Raw genomic sequence first — 21,096 nt, forward strand, 5'->3', positions numbered from 1 at the left:
AGTTCTTCACTAATCATTTTTTGTTTTTACCACCCTAAATAATTTGCTATTATCTGCAAACTTGGCCACCTCAGTGCTTACTCCTAATTCCAGATCATTTATGATATGGAATTAGGTCTAAAATTTAGTTTTAGACTAAATTTAGTCTAAAATTTAGTCTAAAAAGCATTGAATTTTGAATTCAATTTAGAATTTAGTCTAAAAGCATTGTTTCCAATACAGATTCTTGGGGAACCCCACTGTTTATATCTTTCTTGTGAGAGCTTCCATTTACTCTGTTTCTGTTCTTTAATCAGTTACAGATGCATAAGAGGTTTTCTCCTCTATTTCATGACTGCTTAGGAGTCTTTGGGGATAGAATTTGTCAAAACTCTTTTGAAAGACCCAGTAAAAAGTGTCTGCCACACCACCCCTTTTCAATACTCTCTAAGGTCCAAAAGGTTAGTGAGGTAAGATTTACTTTTGCGGAAGCTATGCCTTCTAGATGACAATTTTATTTTTAATATTGCTTTCCACCAATTTACTCAGAACAGACATTACGCTGACTAGCCTGTAATTTCTTGTATAAACCCAGGATCCTTTTTTAAAAATTAGCATTACATTGACCACTTTCTAGTGCTCTGGTACAGAGGCCAATCTTAGGGATAGGTTATATATTTTGTTAGAAGATCAGCAGTTTTACATTTGAGTTCTTGAAGACCTTTCAAATGAATATCATCTGGACCTAGTGATTTGTTTGCATTCATTTGTCAATGAGGTCTAGAACTTCATAAGAGATGAAGAGTCACCATAATCAGACTTCCTTCTTGAATAAGTTAGTTCAAGCATGGATATTTGCCCTACGTCTTCTTTGTGAAATCTGAGGAATTCAGTGAAAACAAAGTTGTTAGGGTGGCCAAATGCAAAAGAGGACAGGGCTCATGAATCTTTTATAGTTGTAGAAATTCAACTACAACTAGCAGGTGTAGAAATTCCAACTTGTATGCAACCATTAAAGATGCAGGTGCTTTGTCCTCTTTTACATATGGCAACTTCATAAGTGGCAAATATGGAAAGAATTCATAGTTTTTCATAACCTCTGTCATGGTCTTACAGCACAATCCTGGAAAGTTCTACTCAGAAGTAAGTCTCACTGAGTTCAATGGGATTTATTCCCAGATAAGTACATATAGGATTGCATCCAAATGAAGCAGAATCTTTCATTAAGGTTAATATACTGATTTGAGACAACAGTGTGAATGTATATATGTGGATGCAGAGCTGTATACAGATGTTGTGCAGAGCTTGGTTGTATTTAATAAATTAATATCAGTCTTGTTGTGAAGTGTAATGAAAAATCTGTCCCTTAACTTTACATCAAAGTACTATTTTTAAAAGGTTAAGTGCTAGATTACATTAAAGTCCAGCAGGCACTCCAAACCTAAAACATTATTAGTGCTTCTGCATATGAGGATATGACAGGTCATAAGGAAAAAAAGATGGCATGCATTTTTTAAATTGATAATAAGATATGCATTTAACATGACAAAAGAGCTATGGTGATTTGCAATAAATAAATAAAAAGTGTTCCTTAAGGGTACAATGGAAGGAAGCATCACTTGGAAGAGTGCCACTACTTCTCTAAATCCAAGTTGTTGGTGTGTGGTTTCATACTGAATGCTTGGAATACCATTTTGTCAGCTAATGGATTGGCTCTGTTGTTTCTGATTTGCAGCAGTGAAAATGGTCTCCTTACAACAGGATTCTAAAGTCAGTCGGTTTTAAACAAAAAGACCCTCTGTGGCTAAAATGAAGCATGCCTGTAGTATCTTCTGGGGGAGTGGGGAAGATTCAAGGGGACAAACATGCCTGCCTTTCCTCCGTATTATAGAGCCTGAAGAACTGAGATATCTGCCAGGATTTGAGGAGCTGGCCTCTGGGGCAGAAGGATACAGATTATGCTTTTACCTGGAAGCAAATACAAAGAAATGACTATAATTTGGAACCATTCTTCAGTTATTGTTGGCTGGGTATAAGAACATCTGGTGAAGCTGCACATCTCAGCAGCAGCCTTTCTGGTGATGCTCATGAAATCATTCTGCATTTATTTATTTACTTTGAACATTTATACTTGGTCCTACAGTAAATTCTTGGGGTGGTGGTAGTGGACAATAATACAGTTAAAATAATAAAACAATATAATAAACAGCAGCATAAGTAATAAAATAAGAGTATCACAGAGCACACACAAAAAACAAAGTTCAGTTGAAAAAATAAAAAATAAAAAAAATAAAAATAAAAAATAAAAATAAAAAGGCCTTCACCTGATTCCCAAAGACATAAAAAGAGATGACCCACTCTGGGGAGAGTGTTTGAAAAATGGGCATCATATCTGAAAAAAGCCCTCATCAGTTCCTAGCTGCCTGATTTCAGAAGGCAAGGGAACATCTCTGATGAAGATCACAGCACAAAGGCAGGTCAATGTGGGATGGTACTTGAAATACCCAGGTCTTAAGCGATGTAGGGCTTGTAAAGGTAAGCACTGGCACTGTGCTCTCAAACTGGCTGGTAGCCAGCAAAACTCCTTCAGAACTGTCAAGATACGTTTCCAAGGGTTGGTCCCTGTTGGAAGCCTGATAGCTATATTCTGAACTAACTGAAGTTTCCAATGACTCTTTAAAGCCCTGCCCCATGGAAAATGCATTGCAATAATCTTGTGTGGAGGTCCGCAGGGTATGGATAACAGGTCAGTCTATCTCTGTCCAGGTGTAGCGGTTGGCTGGTTGGTGGAAGATGCTGCATGCCTCAGACACCACTTCCAGTGATAAACACGGCTTCCAGCATGCCTTAGCTATGAACCTGATTCTTAGGGGCTGTTCAAACCAATGCAGAACATGTTGAAGTCGCTACCCTAATCAGACAAAACCACTCACCAGTGATAGCTTTGTCTTGTCAGGATTGAGCTTCAATTTATTGGCTCTCATGCAGTCCGTTACTGGTCCTAGACACTGATTCAGCACTTCCTCTACCGTAACCTGAATCAAATGAAAGACAGAGAATTGGGTGTCAGATGTGTACTGTTGGCACCCCACTCTAAATCTCTGGAAGATCTTACTCTGCAGTTCCATGTATATGTTAAATAGCAGGGAAAACAAGATGGAACGCTATCATATTAAATCCATTGAGTCAAGATGTAGTCTCCCCAACACAACATTCTGGAATTGTCCATCCATATAGAACCACCCCAAAGCACCCCAACTTGGAGATATATTCAGAAGGATTCTATGGTTGATGTTATTAAAAGACGTCTAGGAAACAAGGTCTGAAACTAGATTGAAATGGATCCAAATAATCCATCTCATCCAAGAGTTCCTGGAGTTGTATAGCAATCACCCACTTGGACATCTTTTTGCTAAGGAAGGGGAACTTTTCATTAGTTAAGTTCTGTGGATGGATGATGTTCTGAAATGAAGAATTTTGGCTGCCTTATTTCATATCCACAAATAATTTAATAGGTCATCCTGTATATCTGGGTTCCTTGCACTTTGATCTGTAATCTCATAAAGGTGTTTTGTTCTTGATGGCTTCCAATCCAGCTTTTTGAACAATGTGAATGTAAGTTCTCATACATGAGTTCTGGAGAAGTACGATAATTTATTTATTTTAAAGACAGAATGGAAAAGATGGGGTGATTTAGAATACGGCATGTTTAAGCTGTGTTAGCACAAGCAGCACTAGTAGAGTAAAAGGTTTTAGAATTTGTTGTTTAAACAGAAAGGGTTTATTTAACTGTTTTTGTCTTAGACTGAAATCCAGTGGGGACAAATGATCCATAAACCACATTTATTTCAAATATATTTTAACAGATTGAAATCAAAATACTCTGCATCTTAACTGGTCTGTGGATTGGCAACTGCCAGAGAGTGAAAATTAATCTTTTACCCTCCTACACCATTCTGCCTTTTACAAGCTGTAGTTGTGTTAAGTGGGAGAGCAGTTAACATAGTTTACACATACCATGTTTTAGACAGGAATTTACATTGGTGATTTGTTTTTAAATGGCTAAAATATGCAGCTATTCTTAATACCGATAATGTGATATAATAAATAATTTTAAATCGATCAGTACCATACTTAAAATTAATGCATTTCTATTAAATAACACCAACTTTGTCTTCTTTTTTGCTCTTATTTAAAGTCTGTTAGAATGGGTAAGAGCTGAATAAAAATTGTGGATAATACTTCCCCAAATGATCTTTTCTGTATTAATTAGTTTAAATTTGTTTAGGTGCTTAACTATTATTCCAAGGCATGACAGGACTGTCATCTTGACAAATGTACATTTACTGAAACACTGCTCCTTTCATATCTTTGTCACCCCCCTGCATTCTCCATTTCTTTTGTTTCCACAAAATTAATTTGTGTTGTCTTGAGCAATTTAAGTGGTGGTTGATCTTGGCAAGGTTTGCAAAATCCTGCCTTTTCTGGTAGAGGGAAGATAATGGACTGGCAGTCAGTGTTTTATTCAGAAAAGAGGCAAATAGGCCTTCTTATGGAAGAAAATGTGTGGAGGAATTAACATCCAGTAATTTATTAGAAAGTAACAACCAGTTTGCATTTAGTTGCTGGCACAGAAAATACAGATGTTTGGTTGGGTAAAATTAAATATGAGAATCTGAAGATAGAAGGGTATATTTTTTATGAAATTATATATCATAAAAGAGCAGGACTGCAGCTCGGTGGTAGAGCACATGCTTTGCAAGCAGAAGGTCCCAGGTTCAATCATAGGAATATAGAAAGCTGCTTTATACCATGTCAGACCTTTGGTCCATTTAGCTGTGTATTGTCTGTACTAACTGGCACAGCTCGCCAGGATTTAGACGGGTCTTTCCGAGTCCTACCTTGATAGATATTGGGGATTGAAACTGGGACCTTCTGCATGCAAAATGTGCTCTCTACCACTGAGCTACATTCCCTTCCCCAATCCCTCTCCAGGTAGGGCTGGGAACGAATTCCATCTGAAACCCTGCAGGGCTGCTGCCAGTCCGAGGCAGCTATATAAGGCAGCTTCCTATTGCTGCTGGAATTATTCTCATGCCAACGTCAACATGCTTGCAACACTTTTAAGAAATTACATATCTCCTGTTTGATGCTAAGATTTCTTATAAAGGTAGAAGTGGGGAGAGAAAGAAAATGGTGATGCTGACAATAAAACTGAAGGGTTTTTTTTGGCATCTGGCCGAAGGAGAACAGAGTTGTTAAGCAGAGGTGAAGAAAAACAGAGTTAGCTTTCCTGATATAAGAGGGTGAGAAATTCAGAAAGAACTGTTTCTAGCTACCACCCAGATTCTCCTAGCAACCATTACCCAAACATTCCAGAGTTCCACTTTGCACGTTTTGATGAGCAACGTAGGCCCCAGGTGCCTCCACTGTCCATCAGCTGATGTTCATTCTCGATCTCTAACCATCAGGTCATAGTGGCTAAGTTCAGACAACACGTTAGTCAACGCAGAGTGAAAACTCCACTCAAACTTTGAATTTTTAGGGGGTACTCCCCACACAATGTGTTCTAACTCCACCTTTGTGTGACTGAGCTATTGTGGAATTGAGTAAAATCCATCATGATGTTTGATTGACAGTTCCTCCACCCTCTCTCCTCCCCCGGTCCTCCCGATGGTATCCCATCAGCCGTCGCTGCAAAAAACCAATCTCGGCAGCTGTCTTAGAATTGCACTCATTACATTGACCACTTTCTAGTGCTCTGGTACAGAGGTCAATCTTAGGGATAGGTTATATATTTTTGTTAGAAGATCAGCAGTTTTACATTTGAGTTCTTGAAGACCTTTCAGATGAATATCATCTGGACCTAGTGATTTGTTTGCATTCATTTGTCAATGAGGTCTAGAACTTCATAAGAGATGAAGAGTCACCATTATCAGACTTCCTTCTTGAATAAGTTAGTTCAAGCATGGATATTTGCCTTACGTCTTCTTTGTGAAATCTGAGGAATTCAGTGAAAACAAAGTTGTTAGGGTGGCCAAATGCAAAAGAGGACAGGACTCATGAATCTTTTATAGTTGTAGAAATTCAACTACAACTAGCAGGTGTAGAAATTCCAACTTGTATGCAACCATTAAAGATGCAGGTGCTTTGTCCTCTTTTACATATGGCAACTTCGTAAGTGGCAAATATGGAAAGAATTCATAGTTTTTCATAACCTCTGTCATGGTCTTACAGCACAATCCTGGGAAGTTCTACTCAGAAGTAAGTCTCACTGAGTTCAATGGGATTTATTCCCAGATAAGTACGTATAGTCTTAGAATTGCACTCACTCCTTTTGCTGCTCTTGCCGAGGAACTCTGTACCCAGTGGAAAACGTCAACTCAATGCAATGGAAAACTCCATAGAGCTTGCCACACAGCATGCAACACAATGGTTGTGCAGGAACTCTTCTCTGCATTGCATGGATATTCTGCATGGAGTGTTTTCCAAAAAAAAAAACAACCCACAGTGCGGTGGAGTTTTCCTACCAGACAACACATTTCTCAACATTGGCGTAAAAACTACACTGTGAAGTTACATGTTCTCTGAACTGAGCCAGTGTGTCTTATTTGCTACTCCTTGAGAATGGCATATGGCTTGTTGCTGGCTATTAATCTTTGATACTCCGCCTCATAGTGGGATGAAAGTTTTGATCAAGAAAGTTTGGCCAAGATGCTGATTCTGCAAAATCAGCAACTGTAATCCTGGTTTCAGAAGGGTTGGCCAATACTGGCATTTCCACTTAACTGAGACACTGGATCATCAAACATGCATGAGCAGATGGTTAGCCCCATGTTAATTACAAAACACATACAAGCCAAATTCAGTCAGATGTTCATGGTCATTTGCATACTGCAGATTTAGATTCCCTTTTCCTGTGGAAAAGCCCTTGAAATGAATGTTTTTTCCAACTTATGGGATAGTTCTGATAAGGCTATCTGTTCTGTTCAGAAGCAGTTAAGACTTGGAATTTCAACTTTCTATCATTAGGCAGCGTTTATGTTTTATTGAGATGAATAGGGGAATATGACGTATAGTTAGCAATTCTAGTATTTAGTATGTATGTAAGCAGACTGGATTCTATTATTATGTTCCTATTTCTCTGGACAAAGGTATAATCATACTTGCAAGTAATGTTACATTTACTTAATACCTATTTCCAAATATATTCTTTGAAATTCATAATGTTATCAGGTTAATTGTTTCTCTTCCTGATAATGAAGTTCTCTATAATTTTGTTGTTTTTGCCTTTTGTTCTGGATACGTTCGGGTGGGGTTGTGTGTGTGTGTGTGTATTTGGGACAGTCGTCATACCATCAGAGGAATTATTTGTGGCCTGGCATTCCTCTCTGTGTTGTTTTTTCAAAAAACAAACAAAACATCTGCATGTCTGTCTGCTGTACCAGATAAGATTTTGTTAAGGGTATATCTTGTGTTATATATCCTGTTCTTATTTGGGTAGAACTAAGGTGATTCAGGCCTTAGCTAGACCTAAGGACTATCCCTGGCAAATGGAGGGGTTGTCCCTGCCTGCTCCCGGATCTCCTGTGTGTCATTTGGATGTACAGGGATGATCCCGGGATATACAGTAGGCCTGGTCTAGCCATGGCCTCAGTTACCTTAATTATCTTTAGATTTATCTTCTGGTGTACCACTGTGGTTTGAGTTTTTACTTTCTGAAGTTAGAAAAATAGTTACTGCACTGAGGCTACCATGCATGTTTCTACAGCCCATGATTAATTTAACAGCATAAGGCAAATAAAATAGAAATACAATTTCTTGTTCTTCTATGAACTGAAAGGATTGATTCTGAACAAATTTGACATAATAATTACTTTGTTTTGTGCATCTCCCACGTGATTATGTCATTCGCTAGTGTTAAAATAGTTTAAGGAAACTAAGCAGGGATTTAGAGAAGACAGAATGTAGTATTTTCAATGCATACCAGTTGAAGAATTGTTGCTGGTTGTTCATACCAGGCATTTCTACCTGCATGACTCATTTATTAAAGATTTGTTGAACTTTTGCTTGTTGGTGTAACGGGGTTTTCCACAGTAAAGCTGAACAGCTGATTACTTTCTTTGATCTGAAAATAAATCAGGTTGTATTTTTGGGTAAAGGGGTGGTAGTTACTTTTTCTGGAGCTGGGCTGGTTGACGGGGAATATTAATGCATTCTTTCTGTAACAATTCCTTTGCTTCGCTGAAGGCTGAGACCAGAATGGCTGTGCTTAGGTTCCAATCTTCAAAGCATTCTGGTAACTGAAGCCCCATTAATTCTAATGGTGCATTATGTCAGGAGATTGCTTTGGGGATTTGGATGTTTAGGGTTGTTTCATTTTCAAGATTAACTTTTGCAGAAATTAGGAAATAAGGAAGTAAAAATTGGGTGACCAGATATGAAGAACGACAGGACACTTGTATCTTTACCATTCCAGTAGAAGAAGGGACTTCCACAGCTGATTTTTTACCCAAGCATTATAAGCTTCACCTGCCAAAATCCTTCAACACAACTGTTAAAAATACATAAGTCCTGTCCTCCTTTGCATTTGGCAGCTGAAGTATAAAGCTCTGAAGCTGTAGGAATTCAATGCTTATAGGAAAAACCCAGGTCAAGGGTTCAGAACTCAGTCTTTTCCTTGAGAATTGTTTTCAGGTGGAGGTGTTCCTCCTGCACCCCAAGTTGTTCAGAATGATTTTAGCCAGGTTGAATGTTGAAATCTCTAATGGGGTATGTTGCTCTAAAAAGACCCATTAAAAAAGCTGTTTGAGAGGTGATGTGTTGCTTATAGACATCTTACCATTCAAGAACAAGACTGGCTAAATATCTTCTTTTGAACATGGCAGGACTGAATTTGCTCCTGGAGGAAGAAGTAACTAGCACATTTGGGAGGCAAACTTTAAGAATGGCATTGAGAATATTGCTAATATTTACGTAATATATATGTATTCAACATTTATTTAATGTATTCTTAATGAATGAAAAACTGCATATTTATATCTTGTGGACACACAGATGCATACTTTTTATTCTTTCCTGGGCAAACATCTACTTCCATTCGTCCAGCAGTCTCCCAGCCCCACTCCGCATGCCTCCTAGCCACCTTCTCCATGTAACAGCAGAAGTTCAAGTGTTCTTCTGTTTCTGTTGCACACTCTTCTGTCCCCTTCTGTCTGGGAAGCTTTCTTAATCACTGATTGGCTATGAAGTGCTCATTGTGCCAAATAACTTCAGTTCATATTACTCATAAATAAGTTCAAAGCTCGAGCTTTAATAGCAATTCATTTCCTCCGCGCCAAATTGGCAGGGCAGCCCCTCCACCAGGTGAGATGCTGGACAGCCATGTTTGGCCAATCAGTGTGGTGCAAAGGCAGGCCCAGGGTGCAGCTGCACGGTTCAACTGTCGCTGCCAGATTTATAAGTAGACGTATATATGATTGTGCTGTAATGAAATATATAAACCAAATATGAGTGAAGCCAAGCCACTGTGCTGACTGAAAATTATAAATCAAAACTGGAGTCCTCTTGATTTGGTTTTAGACATGTTTAATATTGGATTTTGTCAACGCTTCAGTAGAAGAACCCAAGACTGAATGATTGGCCAAATCCTTCCATTATCCTTGTTCTTCTACAAGGATTCATGTACTAATGTAGAGCTCCACATATTGATGTAAAAAATTCTAGCATGCGATGCAATATGGCCTAGTTGCTGTTGTCCCATAAACTTCAGTATGCCTGCATATCTACTCCAGTCCAATAGGTGTGGTAAGTGCTTTTTTTCTACATGGAGTAGGACAAATTTCAAATAAGGGTATCCTGAGTCTGTGTAGTCAATAATGCATGTGAAAATAACGGAATTGTTGATGTGGACCCAGAAATTCCAGAAGAAATCTGTTCGCTTGTTCTGGGTTGGCAGAACTTTCAGCAGATTTCTCCAACTGTAATGAAGGTATCATTGGTTCTGACAGTAATCCTTTAGTGCCTGCTCACTTGTAGTCACACTACCACTTTTATAGTAATGGGCAATGCTTGAGAATCCCAAAGTAACAATTTATCCGGAAGTGGATTAGTGAAAAATGGATCAGTTTCCTTCATTGAATAATCCGAGACATTCAGTCAACAATAAAGGAATGTCTGCTTAATGTTTTTGTTTGTGATTTGGTTTAGTACTTGACCTAGTATTTTTGTAATGAAATTCAAGTATTTTTACGTATAGAAGTGTGTTAGGGCATGCAGGGGGTTTCAGCGCATATGCACACAACCAAATTGGATAGGACTGTACTCAAAAACACGGTCATCTTATTTGATATTTAAGCAATTTGCTAAACATGCGGGAACCGTGTTTCCAGTGAGGGTTTCAAATATGAAAAGAAATTGAGCTGATTGTTGCTACTGCCACCTCCTTGTGCAACAGCTTCTGAATTCCACCAGTGGTTCTATAGCAATAATAGGAAACTAAGGTGGTGCATTGGTATGGAATTTAGTTTAACCAGGAAGGGATCATTCATAAAGTGTATTATGCATCAAGGGGCTTAATAGAGTTGCGACATGTCAGAGCAGGAGTATTGATTGAAATGTGATATTGGACTCACAGATTTGCTTCTATAGCACAGTCATTTAGTATGTCTTTACTTGGAACCAATATATATCTTTTTTGCATGTCACCATTCATTTTGAGTTAGAGTATTTGTCCTTAACCATTGTTGTCTAGTCAGATCCAACACAACTTGTAAAACTAATACAAGTTTTGTAGAGCAAAAAAGTGTGTGTTCTGATCCTCACCCAACATCCCCACCCAGAAAATTGGATGGGAATGGCTTGAAATAAAGGCAGGTTTTATTAAAACTGATTAGTTTACTACTTCAAAACTGCAATCCTAAACGTACTTACTAGTAAAGAAGCCCTGTTAGATACAATGGCTTGGATCCCACAATCGCATTTGCAGAATTTCTCCATCCTCTCCTCCCCTCTGCTGCCGCCCATGCAATGGCAAAATCTGCTACAGAGGGTCCCCTAACTCTCCAGAACAGAATTGGGGAGATGCCTAGGAGGGCGGGGAAATTCGTTCCACCAGCAATTTCTCTTCCACTGGCAGAACACTACCATTGGATACAACCCTAATTTTTCATTCTGTGCATAGAAGGGGCACAATCCAACTGTCAATGCAGCTTCCTTAAAATCGTTTATCAAAAGAGCTAGACTTGCAACCAAGCTTTCCTACCTCCTTACTTGCAGCCACCCTCTGCACTCCTCCCAAATACACTCTTGAGCATTGTGGGGATGGCTGAGCTCCAATCTGAGGTGGGGATTGGGAAGGGGCAGTTCTTCCCTTCCATTCACATACAGGGCACTTTGGATCCAAGTCATGGGGGTGACTTCGTAAAGAAAATAATCAAGTTCTTAATCCTCATGGTGGACCTTCTGTTCTCTGCAAGGCTACCTCCTTTCTCTTATGATAAACATTATACTCATCACCTACCCATCTAACACCACACTGCACTGTTGCCGCATTGCAGTCTAAACTCTATCAGAACTTGAAAGAAGGCCCAGAATGAAGAATCTGAATTGAGTGTTTTAACTCAATATAAGCCAGCCTCAGAGTATTGCTCTTCTCTAGCTTGCCTGTTCAGAGACATGCTGCAAATGCAGCAGCAGCAGTGGGAGTGAGGGCGGGGCTGGAGGTGTGAGTGGGGAGAGACGAGGCAGCTGAGCGTAGGGTAGGACCACTACCTTTGCATACTTTTCACAAGATGGACATAAATACATCGCTTGTATTTGTAGAATTACTGTTGAGTGCAGATCTGGGGCTCATCTACACCAAGCAGGATATTCCACTATGAAAGTGGTATATAAAAAACAGGAGCCACACTACTGCTTTACAGTGGTATTGAAGTGCGCTGACAACTGTTGGGGCCCATTGACACATGCCATATACTACTTTCATACCACTTTCATCGTGTTATATCCTGCTTGGTCATGGGCCCCAACAGTTGTCAGTGCACTTCGGTACCACTATAAAGCAGTAGTTTGGCTGCTGCCTTTTATATACCACTTTCATAGTGGAATATCCTGCTTGGTGTAGATTAGTCCTGGATGTTACTTTCCACTTTTTCCTTCCATGAGGCGCTTCTGCTTGGCCCCTGAATAATAAACCCCATTTGTAGTTCTTGGGCTTCTCATTACCATGACATGTTCTTGTTTACTGACCTCTGAATTGCAAAGAATTAAAGGCCCATCTGCCCAGTGCTGATTTCAGGTTTTGGTGCACTTGGGCAAGATGGTCTCAGTGGGGGTCCTCCATGAGGGACCCCACCTCCTCCTTGCTGCTGCCATCGGCCTGGTTCGGACGACATATTAGGCAATGGAGGGGGGAACAACACACTCACCATTCATTATTTCATAGTGGAATATCCTGCTTGGTGTAGATGAGCCCCTGGAGAAAGATGTTGGGGTGAGCAGGATGCATGCCTCTGAATCTTCCTTGTGGGGAGCTGTCCAATTGCTGCTCAGGTCAATGTTTTCTTTCCACAGCTACCTGAAGGAATTCCGCACGGAACAGTGCCCCCTCTTTGTGCAGCACAAGTGTACTCAGCACAGGCCCTATACATGCTTCCACTGGCACTTTGTCAACCAGCGTCGCCGCCGGTCTATCCGCCGTCGGGACGGCACCTTTAACTACAGCCCTGACATTTACTGCACCAAATATGATGAGACCACAGGGATCTGTCCAGAAGGAGATGAGTAAGTTACTCAAGGCTGCGTCTTACTTGACCAGATGGAGTTTCCCGCCTGCACTTACAGAGAGGAGAGAATTCAACCAACCAACTTTTAAAAATCATGCAGAAGGACCCAGAAGAAATGTGGAAAAGCTGCTGTAGGAACTTGAACAAAATACTAATTACAATTGCACCACGTCTTTATATCCCCCTCCCCCCAAAACCACCCCCCCAAAACCACTAACTGAAGGATATAATGCAAAATTCTTTGCTCTGGAATAATGCTAGAGAAATTAGTGATGTTTATCTTAAAATAAATGGCTTGAGGATTGTATCCTCATTTTATGTCCTTATTTTACAAATGGAATTATTTTCAAAATGAAAAAAAAAATTGTGCTTGATAAGACAGACCTGAGGACGATGTTCATCTAAAACAAATTGCTTGTTGGGGAGCATGTTTCCGGCTTTGAGTTTCTACGAGCTCTTCTCTTTTTCCCCCCTCCTCCTCTTTCAGGTGTCCATTCCTGCATAGAACTACTGGTGACACAGAGCGGAGATACCACCTGCGCTACTACAAAACTGGAATATGCATCCATGAGACTGACTCGAAAGGAAACTGCACCAAGAACGGTCTCCACTGTGCTTTTGCTCATGGGCCCCACGACCTCCGCTCTCCGGTTTATGATATCAGGTTAGTAGAGGATGAGGGCCCTGTCTGTGGAAGCATGCCTGCTGAGCCTAAATGCAACGGATCAGGGTGTAAAATGCTGCTGAGTGTGTAGTGCTTTCACATCAGAAGGATGATGGTGTTCTGTTCGCTCTTCTCCCCGCCCCCAAGAGGAATCTGTTCCTCATAACCCTTTAAGGCTGCTTCCTGTGGCCTTTATGCATTGCACGGTGACTTTGGCAGCTATCTTGGGGCAAAGAGCCATGCGGATTGCATTCAATACAAGCCTAGCTATCTCATCACCATACTTTGGCAAAGGTTCACCAGTTATGTGATGGAAAAGACGGCTAGGAGAATATTGAAGCTATTCCCGCCACTACCAGATGACTGCTTAAAAATCACCTTTCATTTTTTTAAAAAAGCAATCGTGTGGCTTCATCCTTGATTTCTTAGAAACAGATGTAAGCACCCAGAAGTCTATGTAAGTTAGGGCCAAACTAGATATTTGGCAGCAGATGCTGGTATGTGAATCCTGGCCATCACCCAACATATGTGAAGCACAGGGAGAGGACATAATTTGCAGGGGGTGATGCTGTGCATGGAGAAGAGGTGCTAAACCCTCTTCCACCCACCACATTTCCCCTGCAGCTCCTTCCTCCCTGGCTGCTTTCCCTCCCAATGTGGCAAACGTACATCTGGGACCCAACACTGGAGAGAGTGTTGCAAGAGGAAAGTGGCAGCAGGGGAAGGATTAAATACCCCCTTCTCCTGTGCATCTGTTTGATGTTGACGGGGGTTCCCAGGCCTGCGGCTGCCACCAAATATCTAGTGTAGCCCTTAGTGGGCTTTGAAATGATATAGGAGGTAAAAATCCGCTATTTTTTTCATTAAATGCATGTTTCAAGAGACTATAGTATAAGAATAGAAGTATCCTTTTCCAATAGCTTTATAAGACTAAAAATATTTAAGTTCAAATTTAGGAACTGAATTAAATATGCATTGTATTTGTTGTTGGTTCTATGTATGTTATGAAGACCAAAAGGTATTTATGAAATGAGAATACTCAAAGCAAGATAGTTTAGTTGGATCTCTTTTGTGGGTGGTGGGGAGGAAAACTACGTGTTCTAGTAACTTAGTGGAAGCACAAGGGCTGAGATCCAATCAGGATCTTACCTTCTTCATATAGCTCCATGTCTCTGTGTGCAAATGAATGTGTGTGTTGAACAGGGAATTAATGAAGCAACATTGGAAAATGGGATACCTAATTCCATCTTGACTGAGTGGGCAGTATGTTTTTTGAGAGTTTGACTTCAGAATAGTGGGAGGGTGGGGTGCTCATAGAAGTTGTGAATCTCTAAAAGTGGGCTTGGCAAAAAAAAAATGTACGGGAATTCCTGCATTGTGGAAATTCCTATCTGGTAGACACACATCTCTTTCTCTGAATCTTCTCTGTCTGCCTATTGTTCATTTAACTCTGTTCCCTAAGGGAGCTTCAGGCCATGGAGGCTTTGCAGAATGGTCAGACCACATCAGAGGGTGGCATAGAGGGTCAGTCTGCAGTTGCCGCTAGCCATGCTATGATAGAGAAAATACTCAGTGAAGAGCCAAGGTGGCAAGGTGAGTTCCTTAGGGTCTTACACAGGGGTGTCCATTGTTCTTGGACTGCCCACTCCTCCTCTCACAAGGGTCTTCATGTAGGAAGGTATATACTTGTCATCTCGAATTAACCAGTCACACCTGTCTTCACAGACACAACATATGTTTTGGGAAACTACAAAACAGAACAATGTAAGAAGCCCCCACGTCTCTGTCGCCAGGGCTATGCCTGCCCTTACTACCATAATAGCAAAGATAGAAGAAGAAGCCCTAGGAAACACAAGTACAGGTACAATGCTTCAAGACCTGGACTTAGAACTGACATGACTGTGAGGGACCTAAGGCTTTGAGTTTTCTTCTTTTGGATAGTAGTTTTACTCTAACCTCACAGTGATAAAGTTAAACCAGTTATGGTAGGGGATTGTGCTGCAAACCAGGTTGTTAATACATGGATCAGATCTGTGGAGGATCCTGACATTCATGCTGAATGTTCTTCACATCTGTTGGACCCTATAATGTGATTACGGCCTTTTGTAAGACACCAATGAAATAATCCTTGTTGTAGAATATGTTAAAGTGCAATTAGGTCGTCCTCTTTGTTTCAAGTGGGTCCCCCTCCAGTACAACCTTCTCTTCTAGGTGGCAATTCTCAAACCATTAGTCCAAGCTGAGAGCAATGAACTCCCATCTAAGTTTATATTTGAATGAATCCTCCAAGTTTGTTATTGAGATGATACTGTGCTATCACAGTTTTCAGAGCGGGAATCATTTTTTCCCCTTCCACATAAAAATTGTGCTGCACATCAAAACTTACTACTTCTGAGAAAAGGCTTTGTACAGTCTTCCCCAACCAGGTGCCCTCCAGATGTTTTGGATTACAACTCCCAATTTTACTGATCATTGGCCGTGCTCTCTGGGGCCGATGGATGTTGAAGTCTAAAACGTACGGAGGGCATCCAGTTAGGAAAGGTTGACTTGGTGAGAAGGGACATCTCTGAGATACAAGGTTTTTTTGTTTGTTTTTTAAAAAAACTCCACCATACTTCCTGTTCAAACTATATGCTGATTATCTGTCATTTGTCACCTTGGATTCTGTTCCTGCTGCTGTGTGCTTTCCTCTTCCGAGAGAATGAAGATGTGCTCAGTTCTGGAGAATGATTCGAATTCTCTTCTCCAAACACGAGTGTTTTAATATTTGTCTCTGACTCACCAATATATTTGAAACCTACCAGCTTCTGCTCTCATTCAGTGTTAGCTGAAATCTGTTGTACTTAGCTGTGAACGATGAAATAAAACTTCCCACCTCCTTGGGGAAAGCTGTGTAACAGACAGTAAAAATACTTGCGATAAAGAATTAATGTACAAGGATATCAGGAAACAGTCGATCTGGATTGCTGTTTGGGACAAAGTTATAAATTTACTTGGAAGTACCAAGCAACATTTGGATTTCTGATTCAAGTCATTTTTTTTATTCGTACCAAGCCTTTGGATTTCTGATTCTGTTCCATCGCCTTCTTGTTTGTTCAGATCCTCCCCATGCCCTAGTGTAAAGCATGGAGATGAGTGGGGAGATCCTAGTAAGTGTGACAATGGAGATGCGTGCCAGTATTGTCACACCCGCACGGAGCAACAATTTCACCCAGAGGTACAGTGAACAGCCCTTCTTGTTGGACACCTGGCTAGATAAGTGGAGGGTTTCCAGAATTTATAGGAGCTGATAAGCTGTAATACTTCTAATAATAAACTTAGAAGTGCAGTAAGAATATTGGAATGGAAATGAAGACCTTGAGATGCTGAAACGTCTTGGGGTCTTGAATTCTTCACAAGGACCCTTCTGATCATCTAGATAAGTTGGAGAAGAGGTTTTCGGGACATCATAAAGTGCTAAAGGGAGCATGGTGGTCGGACAGGGTAGGGGAAGAAAATGTGGAATGGGCTGATGGGCAGCGTGCAAAAGCCTAGAAGATGCAGGCAGGAGGCTGGGATTCATGCATTACCTGATGATAAGCAGGAGGCTACAAAATCTGCTTGCCACCTCTTGTTTTTCTGGATTTGCATTATGATATATTTGTGTTATATTAAGAGTCTTTGGGCACATGGAATGTACGTAGATTAAGCATGTGAGGAAGGGGGAGTGTTATAGCTCCGCCCCTTCCCCCCACATTTCCATCACCCTCTACAAATGGTGGGTGACTTTCTGAAGGGGGAAGCCCCTTCCATCCATGGAGGCTCCCCACGTGATTTGGAACCTTACATTTCCAGGAATCCAAATTGTGTGGAAAGCCTCCATGCATTGTGGGGCTTGCTCCCAGATAAGCGGGTATAAGATTGCCGTCTAAGAGTGATTGACAGTATAGATATGCCCCTGCCTATCAGCAGAATCCCTTTCAATACTAGAAGAGAAACATTGAACGATGGTTCCCTTCTTTTTCTTAGCATTTTAGTTGTACACAGGGACTGGTTTATAGAGAGGATTCATATTAAAGTCTTTGAGACTGTGGAGGTCAGCAGCAGTTGTGGGGGTGGGATGGCTTTTGGAGTGATTCCCATTTAAGGCATACAGCTGCAAACATTTCTGGGCAGTACATGCTTCTTTTGCTGAAGTCTTGTGAACTGAGTCTTGAGCCCCCAGAAACATCCAGTGCATTGAGCCATCTTTGAGTAAGATGCAAGAGTGAGTGAGGCTGCAATTTTGTACATACATAGCTGAGGCTAAGTCCCATTGAATTTACTTCTGAGTAGATGTGCCTAAAATAGTGCTGTAATTCTTATCAAATATATTTATGTTTATGTAACCATGGTAATAATTCTAAAAGTAATTCCATGGGTGTCAAATATAATGCTAGAACTGTATTATAAAACATTTATTTAAAGCATTGTAAACCATATATTTAAAGCATAACTTGGGAGACCTCAAACGTGTTCTTGATACATTTCTCTCTCTTTTGTACTCTTCAGATTTAAATATGTGTGATCCGTTTCATCTTGCTGCAATCTACATTTTGTTTTATTTTTTTTCCAGATCTACAAATCAACAAAATGTAATGACATGCAACAGTCTGGCAGCTGCCCCCGAGGACCCTTCTGTGCCTTTGCACATGTAGAACGTATGTGGCCTTTTCTTTATGTAGCAGTAAAGTGTCAGCCCTGGGCAAATGGACTTCCTTTTGCTGGATTAAGCAAAACAGCCACACCCCACACACCCCAAAAAGTCACCTCCATCCTGTCCTGCCCTAGCAAATCATATGCAAGAATCCAAACAAATACGTTAATGAATTTTATTTTACATATTGTATCCCTTACTTTGGAGAAGATTCTTTAGCTACCAGGTGGTGATAGTTCCAATTGTATTTTCCTCAAAGCAGAAGGGTCATCCGGTGGCTTGTTTGGGAACTGTTCTGTTTTATGTTTTGGACTTGTGATTTGTCTGCTTGAGGTTGTGAACACACCATCATTTCTGCGGGGGAAAAGGAACAACTCTACTGTGGCATTTGCCCAGGCTCCTTCAGCACTGAAAGTGAGAGGGGGCGAGCAGGCCAGGGGCAACCCCCCCCCCCCGATGTTCTTTGTTTTACCAAAAGTGTTGGAGGAGGAGAGGTTCCCACACTGCCTAGAGAAAAGCAGATCTCTATCTAAAAGGCCAATGTTTTTGAAATGCAGGAGAGAATATCCTTTAGAAGGCTGCATGAATGGTGATGGCGATTGGCAGATAAGCGCTATTCTTTTCAGACTCTAAAATATAAATAAATTTATACTCTTAAAACAGTTCCGAAACTACTGTGGGTATTTGGTAAGGGGCGTAGTTCTTTGTCACGAGCACAATCAAGTAGGTCTTGAAGAAGGCCCCTAGAAGTGTTGAAGTGTATTCTTCTTCTGCACGAAGTCCCGCATTCAATCCCTGGCAAATTTGATTTAAAAATAGATCTCAGGTAACAGGGCTGGGAAGGAACTCTGCCTGAGTTCTCAGAAAGCTGCTGATCAGACAATGTTGAACTACATGGCCCAGTGTTCTGATTCGATTTAAGGCATCATTGTTTGCACTTCTGCATACTAGTTTGAACCTTTCCAGAAAATAGCTTGAAGTGCTATAAAAGCCTGCAGGTCTGTTTGACTCTAAACCATGATTGGTCACAAAAAAAACCCAAATACGTTCACTGTCGTCTGTGATAGCCCTGCAATGCTACCTCCGATTATCATTCACAGCCTAGATCTAAAATGGTTGTATTCAGGTCCTACTAAGCCAGGGTTGGGCAACTTCCAGGGATCAGGGGGTCCCTCCTGCACCATCAAAATTGGGGCAATTCAGTGCTGGTAAAGGGGGGGGGAATACTGCTTTTAAAAGTAGAAATCTGTGGGTTGCCACCAAAGTTTGGCGATGATGGAAAAGAGGCTATTTTAAAGCAAAACAGTTGGTGTGCACTGAATTTTGGCAGCAAACTGTCTCTTCCCTCCTCCCTCTGCACACGCATCATTGCTGCAGCGCCAAATTTTGGCAGCTTGACAGAGCAGTGGAAACAGTCGAAGGCCGCAGAAAAGATACAATACAATACCAGCCCCTCCTGCCCCCCCCTTGGAGCGCCACCATGTTACTTTTATATAGCAATTTCCCCAAAATATAGCCATTTTCAAAAATTGATCCAATTCATAAATTTTTGCCCATAGACTAGTATTTATCCAACTTTTTGAACTCAGGGCCATCCTTATAAACTTACTCTACCTTCTGGACCCCCCAAAATTCAATGTCAACCATGTCTTCTACAGGTGAGCCTGCATAGGTCCTTGCACGCAGTTGTGTACATACAATTTGCTTCATGCAAAGATCTCTTGATTAGGGTACTAATCCCAATAGTGGTTGGGATAGTAGGTAAATAGTGGTTGGGTTAGTAGGTAGGTAGGTAGGTAGGTAAATAGTTAGAATTAAGGTATTTTTTTAGTTCAGTGGCATCTAGGCCATATTGCACCCTACCTGAGATCAGCCTTCTCCATCTTGATGACACTTCAGCTCCCATCAGCCACAGCAAGGTTGGGGAAGGCTGCATTGGATAATGTTTCAAGCAGCTGTCTTAAATTTCCATTCAGTTCATGCATACAATTTGCTTTTTAGCAACTAGATCCCATTAGAATGACAGGTGAGCTATTGTCTTTATAAATGAGTTGGAAAGCATCCAAATTAATGTTTTTACTCAGAAATGAAGAACCTAGGAAGAGCTTTAACAGACCAAAGGCCTATCCAGTCCAGTATCCTCTGTCTCACATTGCCTATGGGTAGCGCAACAGCAGGACATGAGGGCAATGCACCCTCCTGCTTGTGTTTCTCAGCAACTGGGATTCAGAGGAATGCTGCCTCTGCTAATATACAGCCATCCTGTCTCATAGCCATTAATAGCCTTGTCCTCCTTGAATTTCTCTAATCCTCTTTTAACACCACGCAAGTTAGTGGACATCGCCACATCTTGAGAAAGTGACTTCCATAGTTTAACTATGCGCTGTGTGAAGAATGACTTCCTTTTTATCTGCCCTGAATCTCCCACCGTTCAGCTTCATTGGTTGACTCTAGGCTCTAATATTATTAGACAGGGAGAAAAACTTCTCTCTCTCTCTCTCCATTTTCTCCACACCCTGCATTGTTTTCTATGCTTCAGGAATCTGGTTTCAGTCGGGTCAGCTCATGGACTGCTACTGCCCGCCAGCTCTTCGTGCCGTCTTGCTTGATGCATTGGAGAGCGCAAGGAGTTGGCAGGCAATGGTGGCAGGAGTCCCCATATTAGTGGCCGCATTTTGTACAAATGCCTCTTTCTCCTCCCTCTCCCGGGCTTCTCCTCCTCCTCTCCCGGGTGGGGGAGAAGGAGCCATTTGCACAGGGAGGCAGCAGTGGCAGTGCAGCAGTGCCTCCTGCTGCTGCTGCCACCATGTCCAAACCCCTCACTTTCTACTCACAAGGAGAGCACGAGGGGTTTGCACATGGAAGCGGTGGCACCAATGTGCCTGCCGCTGTTTACAAAGAAAAAAAGTTGCACAAGTGGAGCCGGGTCTGCTGGGGGATCCGTCAGATCCCCCAAAAGGACCAGATTTCCCTGCGACAGATGACCCTAATCA

General features: G+C 41.2%; 1 protein-coding gene across 3 annotated transcripts in view; it reads left to right on the top strand.

Annotated features, from left to right (window-relative positions):
- The window catches only part of UNK (unk zinc finger), a 52,914-nt gene that overhangs the window by 11,498 nt on the left and 20,320 nt on the right, over window positions 1–21,096 (top strand). For 2 of the 3 annotated variants that reach the window (XM_063120314.1, XM_063120315.1), the window contains exons 2-7: window positions 12,553–12,762; window positions 13,252–13,428; window positions 14,891–15,021; window positions 15,154–15,289; window positions 16,528–16,645; window positions 18,023–18,107. In XM_063120314.1, coding sequence (XP_062976384.1) covers window positions 12,553–12,762; window positions 13,252–13,428; window positions 14,891–15,021; window positions 15,154–15,289; window positions 16,528–16,645; window positions 18,023–18,107 — 857 coding nt within the window. The remainder of the gene's footprint in view (window positions 1–12,552; window positions 12,763–13,251; window positions 13,429–14,890; window positions 15,022–15,153; window positions 15,290–16,527; window positions 16,646–18,022; window positions 18,108–21,096) is intronic. The other variant, XM_063120316.1, reaches the window with a different exon arrangement.

The sequence above is a fragment of the Elgaria multicarinata genome, chromosome 3, assembly GCF_023053635.1.
Source record: "Elgaria multicarinata webbii isolate HBS135686 ecotype San Diego chromosome 3, rElgMul1.1.pri, whole genome shotgun sequence".
Classification (NCBI taxonomy): Eukaryota; Metazoa; Chordata; class Lepidosauria; order Squamata; family Anguidae; genus Elgaria; species Elgaria multicarinata.